This window comes from Molothrus aeneus, chromosome 13, assembly GCF_037042795.1.
Source record: "Molothrus aeneus isolate 106 chromosome 13, BPBGC_Maene_1.0, whole genome shotgun sequence".
Classification (NCBI taxonomy): domain Eukaryota; kingdom Metazoa; phylum Chordata; class Aves; order Passeriformes; family Icteridae; genus Molothrus; species Molothrus aeneus.
The window spans coordinates 4,990,445-5,003,453 of NC_089658.1; the positions used below are offsets into that span (position 1 = coordinate 4,990,445).

General features: G+C 41.6%; 1 protein-coding gene across 1 annotated transcript in view; it reads left to right on the top strand.

Annotated features, from left to right (window-relative positions):
• Nucleotides 1–7,116: 7,116 nt before the first annotated feature.
• TBC1D2B (TBC1 domain family member 2B) overlaps nucleotides 7,117–13,009 on the top strand; it is a 30,259-nt gene continuing 24,366 nt past the window's right edge. Inside the window, exon 1 of the mRNA XM_066558921.1 lies at nucleotides 7,117–7,440. Coding sequence (XP_066415018.1) covers nucleotides 7,117–7,440 — 324 coding nt within the window. The remainder of the gene's footprint in view (nucleotides 7,441–13,009) is intronic.

Here is a 13,009-nt window from a genome sequence, read left to right on the forward strand (position 1 = left end):
CCAGCAGTACAGCCACAGCAGCACAACCTGTGCAGTACAGGTGCAAACTGTGTACCTGTACAATTAGGTACAATTACCCTGCCAAAACATTGTACCAGAACTACCAGGCCAGAGCTGCTTCTGCTTCCATGTCAGGCTGCATTGTTCAGTGGATCCCTTAGTTTTATTCTTAACAGATGTTTCTTGTCTCTTGATCCACTTGGTATTAGAGCTCTCCACTAGAACTGCCCATATCCTACCCTTTTTCCTCAGGTAAATTTAGCACTCCTTCAGGAATTGTGTCTCATTTGGGACTGAAGAGTCTGGGTTGACACTCAGTGCACTGACAGTAAATAAGCCATCTTGGTTGTCCTCATTACTCCTTACTTTCATTTCTCCTAACAGCCTTCTCCCAACACCCTTCTGTTAGCCCTCTCTCCTTTCTACTTTCTTGGCAGAATACAATACTTGTGATACTCCTTTTCTCACCAAAAGCTCTGCTTCTTTGTGTAGAGGTTGCATGCAGGAAATAACTGGGTTATGTCAATACACAGCAGTCTTGTGACTGGGGAGCTGTTCTGGTAAATGCTTGAGGTTAACTTGGTGAAGGCCTCTGAAGTTTCCAAACAAAAGTGATTGCTAGAGCTGTTAATTGCTTTGAATAGGATCGGTATCCATTCCCTCACCTTTGTGAAACCTTCCTCAGTACCCCAAAAGACAACAGAATGCAGTGCTGGTGGTATAAACTGACAGTCCTCAGACTGAGCACACATGGACAGTGTTTTCAGACAAGTACAATTGCAAACTTGGCATACGTGATTCTGGTAACATTGGATACAGGAGAGAATTCTCTAGATATGAGGGCATAATTTTCTCCTCACCTTTTCTGAGATAACACTGCTATTCAGTATCTGCCTCAGTGGGGCAGGACTTGGATGAGTTTGGCTCCAGATTTAAATGGTGTGACTTACTCTTGAAGCTGTATTTCCTCAGTTGTCCATTTGCTTCCTGTCTTTCTACAAAGCCAAAACCAGGAGTTCCAAAACAGAAAACCACAGGAAAAGCTGCTCTGGTAATGTTTGTCTTGAACGGAAACAAATAGCAATAGATATTTCCTGCAAAATAATTTTCATGTGACAAATGTAGCCTGGATTCTAGACCAAATAGTCTGGCTGAATCTCTCTATTTTTAGTTCAGATTATATCTGTTATAGCTTTTTCAATTTTTAAAAATACGTGTCTTTCAGTTAACCATCTGCAGGGTTTTTTAATCCCATTCATCTTTGACAAATACAATTACCTTTACTAGAATATTTGGTTCATTTATTGAAAAGTGATGAATAGACTTGTTATACAGTTAAGAATTCAAGAATTAGAAGGATTTGAAGAAAGCTTATTTGCAAAGGGCTGATGTGACTGTTTGATGTTACTTTAAGCTCACACCTCTAAGTATGTTAAGCAGTTCATGGTCTACAACAAAAGTCCAAAGAATTTAGGCTGGAATTAATTTCATTTAAGTTCAAACACTGCAATAATTTTCTCTCCATCATCTGCTGCTTTCCCATTGACACTAGATGGAAACTGGAGGGAATGGATTTCTCGCTCACAATATACCTTCCATCTGTGGATTATATGGAATTTGCCACTGCAGCATTAAGCCTCAGTTAAATATCTAAAGACTGGGGAGAGGAATCAGCCTTCAGTGAGATGGACATTCAAACTAAAGGTAAAATGGTGAGAAATAAGAAGAGCATGTTTGGATAAGAATTAAAACAGTGGGTGCTGGTGGCACTGGGGGTTGTGTGTAAACTGTAGCTGTAAGTACAGAACCATTCACTGAGGCACACACATTGTCTGGGCTTGTTCCTACCTGCAATTCCTGGGAAAAACAACTGGAACAAGACAGTGAAAGTTTCTCAATATTCCCATGACTGCAGTTATCTGATATCAGCACTAAGCTTCAGCTATGAGCTTTTCTCTCATTGAAGAGGTTTCTATTACAGTGTAAATGGAGGGAGGGAAGTGGTCCACAGCTACTGTACATGGAAAGAAGGAAGTTTAGGAGCTACTGAAAATATGCAGTTACATGGTTGCAGTTAATACAATGGAAGGGTGTAAGCCAGGCTACAGTGTCCCAGGAAATGAGTTAGAAAGTCAGGAAAAAGGCCATAGTGTGATTGACAGGTGAGAAAACTGGCTGGGCCTCTGAAATGTTGTGCTGAAAGTAAACACAACTTAAGACACTAATGGGCTGTATAACTGCTATTTAGCATCACCTAGTATCACCTAGTAAATTCAGGTGATCACAGAATCTTTCTTTTTACTGGACACTTCTGTAAGCCCCCATTGTATGTATATATTTGGTTCTCCAAAGGAATGAAGTATGACATGGAAGTATATCCATTTATGTAATAATATAAAGAAAACATCTATATAAATGGAAGTAAGTTACACTGTATGCTGCTGAAATAATAGTGTTTTATTAATTGTGTCATTAGCTTTGGTTATATCTCTTACCCATTAATCATTTAATCTCTATAACAGTACTCAAAATTCTGCTTTTCCTCTTCAGCATACCTGCCAAGCCCTGTAGCAGTTCTCCAGCTCCCCAGTTCTCCATGGGATCCACATGGATGCTGACAGGCCAAGGGCTATGTGCATATGGATTGCTCAGCTTCTTGCCACAGTTAAGTAATTCCTGCTTTTCTATTCATAAGGGGTCTAGTTTGACTCTTTCTCTTCTACACAACTACCAACTTGCCTGGATATCTTCACAAGTCAGATTACAGATTTCCAGCTAGAAATCAATACTGCCATTCACTGAATTGCATATTGTTGCTTTTTCATAGTGAAGAGTACTTGCTAAAATGCAGTGCAATTACAGCAAAAAAAGAGTAAACTCATGTATTAATGTTGTCATGTAGTCAACTGGTGTTAGATGAGACAGTTAACTGAAGTTAAATAAGATCTTTCCTACTGAATCAGAAAGTGCAGCTAAGCTTCCCTGCTTATCCACAGCTTGTATCTTTTTCCATTTTGAGAGGGGAACACAAATGGTGAATGTGCAAGAGGAATGGAGCACCATCTAGTGCTTAAAGAATAATGCTGGAAAATGAGACATTGCTAGCACTTAAAACAGCCCATGTAATTGTTTGGCTGACTTCCTTGCATAGAAGGAAAGAGTCTGTGAGTACTGTGATGTTCTTCATGGACTGTGTGGTGACTGAGAGGCAGGGGGATGTAGAATGACATGTCAGACTGCATCAGAAACAGTCATTTGAAAAAATACTTTGCCTGTTTATTGGTTAAAGAAAAAGCTTAGGAAAGTTTTTCTCATTCTCCACCTCCAAATAATTTAAATAATACTAGGCCAAAACCATTTAGCCTTCAAAATAATGTGTGATAGAATATGCAAGTACTGTACATAGGCTATAGCAGGGTGACATTACTGACCTTGGCAGTGACAGTCATAGATAACATTTTGCAGGAACCTGCAAAGTGTTTGTTAAAATGGAGTAAAAGTAACAGTTTAGCCCACATCTCAGCATGCAGGTTTGGGCTGACACTGTGTGGAACAGGAATGGAGAGGGGCAGTTGTCTGTAGTTCCATTGCTCTGGAAAGAAAAGACCAATGGATGTTCTGTGTGAGCTCTGAAAAACTCTGGGATTCATCTCTAATGGAATCCCTATTTGTCAGAAGATATCAGACAAGAGACAGTAATTTTTGCTTTCTGTGATGCCCAAAGGATAGGCTGGAAATAAATCCCCATAGACCAATGTCTATAGAGCAGGTATTTGTTTAATGCAGTGCTGGTGGTGAGGAGGATAGCTCCACCTAACTCAGCCACCCTTGCCAAATGCTGTGGCATATTTATACAGTCAGTATTTCTTAGTCTTACTGTGTCACTAAAACTTCATCACATACACACAGGAGCTAGTTTATATAGTATGATCTCATGGGTATAAGATTTTGCACTGTGCTTGCTCCTCCCCAGTTTGGGGGTCTTTGATGAATGCTTCCAAGGTCTTCTTCCCATCTGAACTTCTCAACTTTGCCTGCAGAGCATCAGCAGTTATGGTGTTCCTAGGTCTGTCTGGTCTGAACGGGCCTAAATTCTTTGTTTTGTGGCTAATTTGCTTTACATTTGGCAATTTCTCCTTAGTACTGTACTTATCTATCTCTAAAGCTATCCACCTGGTGAGTTTTTTATCAATTTTTTTTTTCTATTCAGCATTAAGCAACTGAGTTAATTTTATACTAACCATTGCATTGTACAGAAAATTATTTATATCAGGTTATATAGGTGTACAATTTATGATTGAGGTTATACAGGTATAAAAAGCTATAATTCAGGTTATATAGATATATAAAAAGTAATGATTTAGGTTATTTTGATATCAAGTTATATAAATCTATCAGGTTATATTGATATGTTATAACTCTTGTAACTTTGATGTAAGTTATATAGGCATTGTGGAAAGAAGCAGTGTATGCTCTCAGCCACTCTAATTTTGGAGCTATGATCACCCTTTAATCAAAAGCACAGTACAGATATGCTGTTTTATTTATGCATGTTTCCTGCAATTCTGTAAACATGACAGCATGAGCCTGGCACAGACACAAGCTGTATCATCTCTGCCTCCATATTGATGACAGACTTCCTTTTTCTTGGGTATTTACCTTTTTTCAAGAATAATTGTGGACTTACTCAGGAACCATGAATGCCCATATTCATTATAAGATAAAGTCACTACATTTATTACAAGTTAGACCAGTCTCAACTTCTTGAGAGTAAATACATTTCTATTTTTTTATGTGGAGTTTTTTGCCTTGTATGCCAAAAGTGCTATAACTAAAATACTAGTTAACTTTTAGGAGAGAAAACCTCAGCAGAATAAAAGGGAATTTCGAGTATTTTCATGTTTGACAAGCTTTGTTGTCCTTTTAGGAGTATAATGACTGTCCCACTGTGTGTAACATTGCCTTGCCTGTTGCATTATGCTTAGGAGTTTTGTGCACACCAAAAGCTTCATTGACCCTGGCCCCTGGCCAGGAGGGAAATCTTGCAACGTGATATGCTATTTTTGGTTGTTTTCTAGACATTTGTTAGCAACAGAATGTCATCTATGCATCCTGGACATGAAAGGAAAAAGCAGGTAAATGTATTGTTTTCATTTAATTCACAACAACAACTTAGCGATAAGTTGCTGTTATTTGCCAGTCCACATCTGGATCTGTTTGTGAAAAAGTGCATACATGAAATAAGGAACTTATTTCCCAACAAGGGGAACTGTATGCTTACATGAATCAGCTGTGAAATTAGGGGATTCTCCTGCTATGAGAGTAGTAAGGAAGCTAAACAGAAAATTTTAAAAGAGAAGTACTGACAGCAAAAGTTTTGAGGATTTGGGATCCTGTGATTCTTTGATTTGCTGCAGGATGTAATCACTGATAGCCAGCAGGAGTCATGGGTGCTCAGCTCACAGAGAACAAGGCCACACTTCAGTACACTGATGAGATAATGTAACAGATCAGGGATAAGTGCTGGGGCACTTCAACTTGTCTAAATGGCTGAGATAAGAAAGCGGCAGCTTCCAAAGGGAATCAGTGTTTCCCCTGTGTAACTCATGCTCTGGCAAATGACACTTGGCAACAAAGAGCATGATGAATACTTTGTATTTGGGGAAGAAGAGACTGAGCACTACATGTGGAAGAAACATTATTGACCTGTATTAAAGCAGGATCAACCCTTCTTACTGTCCACATTTACTAAAAGAATCCCAAAAGAAAAATGTCTAGCCTTAATTTGGAATGTGTAATCTTTCAGTAGATCCCACTTATGTCATGTGAGTTGACTGGGGAGGGAACTTCCACACCTCATTTTCTGTAACAAATTACTCATGTTTTCCTGCCAGCAGAACACTGGCTGTCTCCTCACTTGGCACATTTCTGGTCAAGAGGTGACAGCCACAGGGGAGGAATGCTGCAGTTCCTTGTGCCAACATCCAAGTAGAACTCGTGGACAACCATAAAAATACTCAGGTGCTTTATATCCTTTATATGCTTTACCATAGAATGAAAATATTTTCTGATGAGACTGTTACTTTTTAATGAGAAATTCATGAAGGCATTTAGAAATGAGGACAGAGTGAGAAGCTCTGGAGAATTTAGGATTTCTGGATAATGGGAACTTCCAAACTGTCAAAATTCAGCCAGATGCTATTTCATAAATAGCATTGTACTGATAAAAACACCATAGCACATATCAGCTTCAACAACTATTTTGACAGCAAACCTTCCTTGCTGTATTTAAGGGTGAGAATGAAAAGCTGTGTGTCATTAACCATGGAACAGTCTCCTCCCATTTTTGGATGCTTATGCCACATCAGACTGTTTTCTGTATTAGTGCCAGAGCATTAGGCATGTTTAAAGGAAACACGCATATACTGTGCTCCAAACACCCTGAGAAATGAAGTTCTGTGTACCTCCCTGTGGTAGCCTGATGTCTTCACAGTCGTTTCCTATGTTAGAAGTTCCTTATTATTAACACCAGAAGTTCCCTAGAGCCCAAAGCGTGCTAGGCGTTTCAGGGGAAAAAAAAAAAAAAAAAGAAAAAAAAAAGAGTTTGGTCTGTAGTCATTCACAAGCCTAATCCCTGTAAAATACAGCTTTTTACCCACTGATGTGCCTTCATTTTCCATATAATTTTCGCACTCCTTTGGCTGCTGCTGCGATGCCGGGCAGGGATAGGATTCAGAATAGGAAACTACAGGAGACTACAAGAGAAGGGTTTTAATCTGATCATAGGCCAAGGTATGATTTGGAAAACCGTATTTGATTCGGTCAGAAAAGTGCCGGAGCCCGGCAGCACGGGAGCCCGGGACGCGCGGAGCGAGGAGCGCCGTCCCACGTCAGCAGCGGCCGATTTCCTGGGGCAGGGCCGCGCCCGAGCTCGGGGCCGGGAGCGGCGGCGGGGCCGCGCTCAGGAGCCGCGCTCGGCCGGGGCGGGCGCGGTGCCGGCGCTGCCGGGGCCGGCGGGGCGGGCCCGCACTACAAGTCCCGAGAGGCGGCGGGCGCGGGCCGAGCCGTCCCCGCTCCCTGCGCGGCCCCGGGGCTGCGTCCGCGGCGAGCGCGGCGATGCCGGCGGCGGGCTCGGAGGGGGAGGAGGGTCTGGCCGGGGAGCAGCCCGGCCCCGGCACCCCCAAGCTCTGCGGGTACTTGCAGAAGCTGTCGGGCAAGGGGCCCCTGCGCGGCTTCCGCAGCCGCTGGTTCGTGTTCGACCCCCGCCGCTGCTACCTCTACTACTTCAAGGGGCCTCAGGAGCCGCTGCCCCTCGGGCACCTGGACATCGCCTCCGCCTGCTTCAGCTACCACCAGCCCGAGGCCGGCGCGGCCGCTGCGGGGGACGAGCTCACCGCCTTCGAGGTGCACAGCCCCGGCGGGGCCGTCACCGTTCTCAAGGTAGGCCCGGGGCGGGCGGGACCCATCGCCGCTCCTGTCCCGGCCCCATCCCCGGTGCCGCCCGTGCCCTCCGCCCGCGGTACCGCCCCGGCCGGCGGGGCCCCTCCGCCGCGCCCCAGCGGGCTGCTGTAGGAAGGAAGGTGCTGTTTCGCAAACGCCGGGGAGATCCGCAGTACCGGGCTGGCCCCAGCTGTCTGTTAGTTGCGAATTTCTCCTTTACGATTTCGTGTTTACCGTGCTCCTCTGAGAAGGAGGAAATGCTTCTACTGAGCATGGGCTGAGTGCCTTCTCTGGAATTGTCTGGGCAGAAAAAAAATTTCCGAGGAAATCTGACGGGTTGGGGTTTTGGAAGTTTGGAGGGAGTGGTCGGGTTTCAGTTTTGGAGTGTTTATTTTGAAAAGACGATGCGTGGCAGGAGTCTGCGTCTAGGCTGCTTTGGGAGGAAGGAAGAGGAGGGAGAATTGTTTCCTCATAGTAGCAGAGCTGCTTATCGCCTTGTCTGTTCAAGGACTCAGATTTTCTCAGGACAAGAGGTAAATGTTTGGATTATTTAAGATATCTTTCCTCTATTGTCATGCCTAGGAAAAAAAGCCAACAGGGAAACCATTTTGACTAAGTAAAGAAGAAATAAATTATTCTGAGCATCCATTGTTTTTTAATTCTGTTAAGGCAGATATGTGTCCTTCAAAGAGCGTTCTTCTGCATAGAATGTAACTTTTCACGTGAACTGTGTACTTTCTGAGGAACAATCTTAGAACATAATCCATTAAGTGTTAAGCAGTAGAACTTCCTATTGAATACTGGAAAATACCTCTTACATACTTATTCAACGGTGGAGATTTGAGCACTCATGATACCTGCTGGGTCTGTGGAGGATGATTGTGTCCAGCTCTATAGCATTCTGTTTTGATGAGTATAAATGTCAAAATACCGACTCATTAACTTGATTTACTAGAGAATAAGAAATTTATTTACCTAGGAAACTAATACAATAATAATTTTAATAGTATTTGCTTAGGTAAAAGCAATGTAGTCAGTTGCACATAAAAACTACCTTTGTGTAGTTGTAAAAGATTTTACTACTTTCAGTGAATCTGCCTTTATAGCCCAAGTGTTTGTGTTATGAACATTAAAACCGCAGACTTGGTTTAAGCTTTGCTTTCAATAGTTTGAGGAGTTTTCTTTGTTTTAATTAGCATCTAGTGATTTTACATGGAGATCTTCAGAAAAATTTTGTGTTGAGGGTGCCTTTTGAACAGGAGGGGTTTTGTTGAGAGCCCAGGATTTGTGATAAAGATTGCAGTGTGAAGTGCTGTGTTTGACTGTCAGACAGTACTTTGGCAGCAGTCTCGGATGTCTTCTGCAGTCATGAAGACACAAATCATCCTCAGCACTGCTACACAAATGTAAGACATGGGGGCTTTCTTTTTCATTTTTTCTTTTTTTTTGTATCTTTTGGTCTGTGATGTTGCTACTCTGCCCATATTTTATGTGTTAAGTTTTTTCCGGTGCTCTCTAGGAAAGAACGTGCATAGATTGGAACTTTCTTCATGTTTCCCTTATGAGGATTGAGAAATGGTGCCAGTTAAGAAAGTCAAATTAATTTCTGCAATTAGCAGAAAAAGATAATTTTGTGTTGTGATGCCCTAAAGCAGCCACATGTTTGTACATAAAGATGATGTTATGTTGTGTTTATATAGTAAAGAAGGAGTTAATGAAAATCTTAAGGGATATTGCAGGACCATCTGGCGTTTTGTGGCCATGTCATTCACCAAGGAATAAAACCAAATAAGGTTTTTGATGCTGAAATTAATTTTCTTCAGTCCAGCATGATAGTTCTTTAAGGCCTTTAAAAGCATCCTTCAGCTCACTTAGGTAGAGTTGCAAATTAATTCAAGATGGTAAATGAAAAAACCCAAACAACCCAACCCCTCTCCCTCCCCCTCCAATCCAGCCCCTGTTAAAAGCAAATGTGATTTTCTATCAAGAAAACATTACACACAGAGCATGAGGAATAAAGTCAAGTGAAATGCTGTCTTCAGCCTGTAATTCACATGCTTTGTTTTCCTCAATTTGCTGTTTGTTCAAAATTTCCACATCTTGTGATCTGGCCTTTCCCATTCAGTGTTACAGACTAAGAAGAGCAATAAAAAATAAGCTGCTGGAATTCCAGATTGAAATGATGATACTATTGAGGAATGCATTATTTCTTATCATGCCTCAGTTTCGTGTTAGTGTAATGATTCCATCATCTTGATTGCTCAGCCTTTTGTCAGGTATTGGGAGCTGAGAACTCTATGATGTACTCTAGCTTTGTTGCCCAGATAAGAATTATGGAAAAAATATACTGCAGCCTTTACAGCAAATAAAACAAAATATTCATATTTTAGAGGTGTAGAAAACCAGCCTGCCGTTTGTATGATTGTGGTTTTTTCTGTACATTCCAACAGGTGCAGAAGAAGTTAAGTGTGTGTAAAAATCTTTTCCATTTAAATATATAACAGGTACCATCCCTTTAGGTAAAGGAGCACAGAAAATTGTGTATTTTATGAATATGGATAAGTTATGTTTGAGACTATTTTTATGGAAAGGCATGCAAATACTGATCCTGCAAATATGTCCTGTAACACAAAATGCTGCTAATACTATCAAATAAACATTTGGCTGTATTTGCACTGCAAGGCCTTGCATTAAGGGGGGAAATAATTAACATTATGAATATATAAAAATGAACAAAGGCAGCATTTCTCATTTATTTTTTAAAGCAGGTAGTGAGTGATATGTAGTGATCTGTTTTGCTTGCTTCAGAACCAAAGGAACTCTGGCCAGTGATGCTGGACTGTGTGTCTGGTCACTTCTCTGTGAATAGTGGTGAATTGGGAGTGGAACAGAAATTGCACACAGTTGTGAAAGAAAAAATATTTTCTGGGCTATTGGCCAAGTGTAAGGATTCCAGAGACTGCAGAGATTTCAGGGCCCTGATACTTGAAAGTGTTGGACCCCAAACTTGCTGAACTGAGAGTGGCTTAGGAGCGGATGCTGAAATTTGTCAGTGATCTCACAGGATGCAGCAGTGCTCAGTGATGTTGAGCTTGAACAGTTTTGCTGCAGGGCTTGACACAGCAGAGGAGGGAGCTCAGCACTGAGGGTGGTTTGTTGTCTGAGCTGATGCTTCTTGCTCAAAACTTTGCTGCTTAGTGGTTGCAGTGCTTTAATTAAAAGTTGGGCTGCCCTCCAGAAGAAGCCATCTGGCCCCAGATTTGGTGTTTGAGCATAGCAGGAATAGTAAATCTTAAGAAATGCAAACTTTCTGGTGATGTTCCCTTTTTACAGAGTAGCTTGAGGGAGAGAGCTTTGTCTGTGTTCAGAAATGTAGCAAGAATTTTCATGGGATTTCTCAAAATGTGAGGTCTGCTGGTTGCATTTCTTTGGACTCTTCCTTTAAAGTATTTAATGTTGGCATACGTGTTCCACCAGTGTGTCCAGTGGCAGTCCATGGATGGTTTCCTCAAATAATTCTTCTCTGTCATGTTTGGATCAGAAGGTGACAATTCTACATCATTCTTAGTGGAAGAATTTAGGGGAATATTTTTAATTAAATTACAGTAATTTTCCATTGCTTAAGTTGAGAATTACATGGTACTGTATGGCTCTTCACTTAAGAGTGTCTTTTACTCCTAGTGTTGCCTGTAAGTTTGCAGCAGTACAATTACAGTGATTCCTTATTTCACACCAGTTCAAGGGCCATTCATGGTAGTGTCTTTCTCACAGAACTGCATCCATTAAAATGTGACTGCATGGCTCTGCAGTAAGAAAGCACCTTAGCAATACCTTAGTAGCTATAAGGACTTTTTGTGTACTTAATTGCTACTCTGCTTAATTAAATGTTTTGGCTCTCATGGTGGGCAGTAGCCAAATACTAGTAAAAGTCGTGAGAAATGGGCAAGCATGGCAGTGTTCCTTTCTTTGACAGATAAAGGAAATTTTAAAATATGTTTCAAAACTTGTGCTCTTTGTGATTAGGGGAAGATGAAGACTTAAATATTCTATATGTAGTTCTTGGTTTTATTTTGTTTTGATTTTTTTAAACATCTATTTCAAACAACAGTTTAAACAATGAATTTTGTTTAAACAAAACTAATTTTAACAGAGATTTTTAGGAGATTCTTTTAGTTGTAAATAACTGAGATGACTGTAATAAAGTCAGCCAAAACTGTTCAAAGGGAGAGGAAGACTCCAGAAGAGGAGGACCATGTATGGGAGGAAAAGAAGGCAAGGTAACAGGCTGGGGGCAGCAGGAGGGCACGGAGTAATTCTTGGGGAAATGAGTTAAAGCAGGGGCGTGAGAAGCCTGTGCTGCTTTGCCTTGGCACTTGGTGCTGGAGGGCGGGCACGGCTGCCCGGCCCTGTGTGTAACAGCCTCCCCTGGGAGCTGAGTGTGCCTCCCTGCAGCTGGGAATTGACAAGCAGCAAGGAGCAACTCCAAGAACATTGATTCACTGCTCTCTGAAGGTGATTGGTGAGATGGTAGCGGGGCAAATTGTGAGAGAGGTTCATGAAGTTCAGGAAGTCATGGGCAGGAGCTAATTGTAGGTATAACTTAGACTGACTGCAGTGGGTTGCCTCATTAGCTGTGTTGTGGTAGCAAAGAGAACCACGTAAGCTCTGCATCCTGGGTTAGTGGAAGCTCTTTGAATTCTTGGTGGTTTTTTGCTGGAGCACAGTTAACATTGCTTTACATGGCCTGTCAGCAGGTGTCTCTAAAGGAAGTATAAGCTCTCATATTTACCAGAACTGAAGACTTGCCACTGGCTAAAGCTCCAAAGGAAATATTTCAGTGCTAGGAATAGAAGGGGAGATGTTTACTCCTGGCAAGAAGTGACTGTAGTCTATAGACTTAAAAACCTGCTCCTGTGGTCATTGGAGGTCATTCCCAAACTGCCAGAGGTGGCTGTGGGGATTGGCATTTCCCAGAGTCCAGTTCTTTGACCTGAACTATTCTTTACCCTATGTATTTTTTTATGAGGGAAATTATTTTCTCTGGTTTCCTGTGAGTAAGCAAGAAATAATACATGAAGCTGATTTCCATTTCAGATTAGAAGTATTTTGGTTACATATCTTTCTTACCAACTGACTCTGCAGTGTCCTCATGTGTCACTTGTTTGTTTCACTTCTTGATTTATGATTGTTTATTTGATTTATATATCTTGTATCCTGCCATGTGCATAATGTACTGAAAGGAGCTGGAGCAGCAGCTTCAGGAATAACTGAGGTTTTCTGCTTTATCTCCTTGAATGGTCCTTTGGAGCCATTTGCTGTAGGGTGTCATGGATGTTAAAGCTCATAGGGGTACAAAGAGCCAAAAGGTAAAATAAAAATCCATCTCTCTCATGATTAAACTGAGATTACAAATTGCTGAACCAGAGAGAGCACCCTGGGGAAACATCAGTTTTTGTTTGCCATGCTGTTTATGCTTTGTGTTGTCATTAGCTGCTCTTGGGGCCAAAATATAATGGCCAATGAATCGTCAATTTTACTAGACCAGAAGTGTTCTTATGTGAAAAATGTA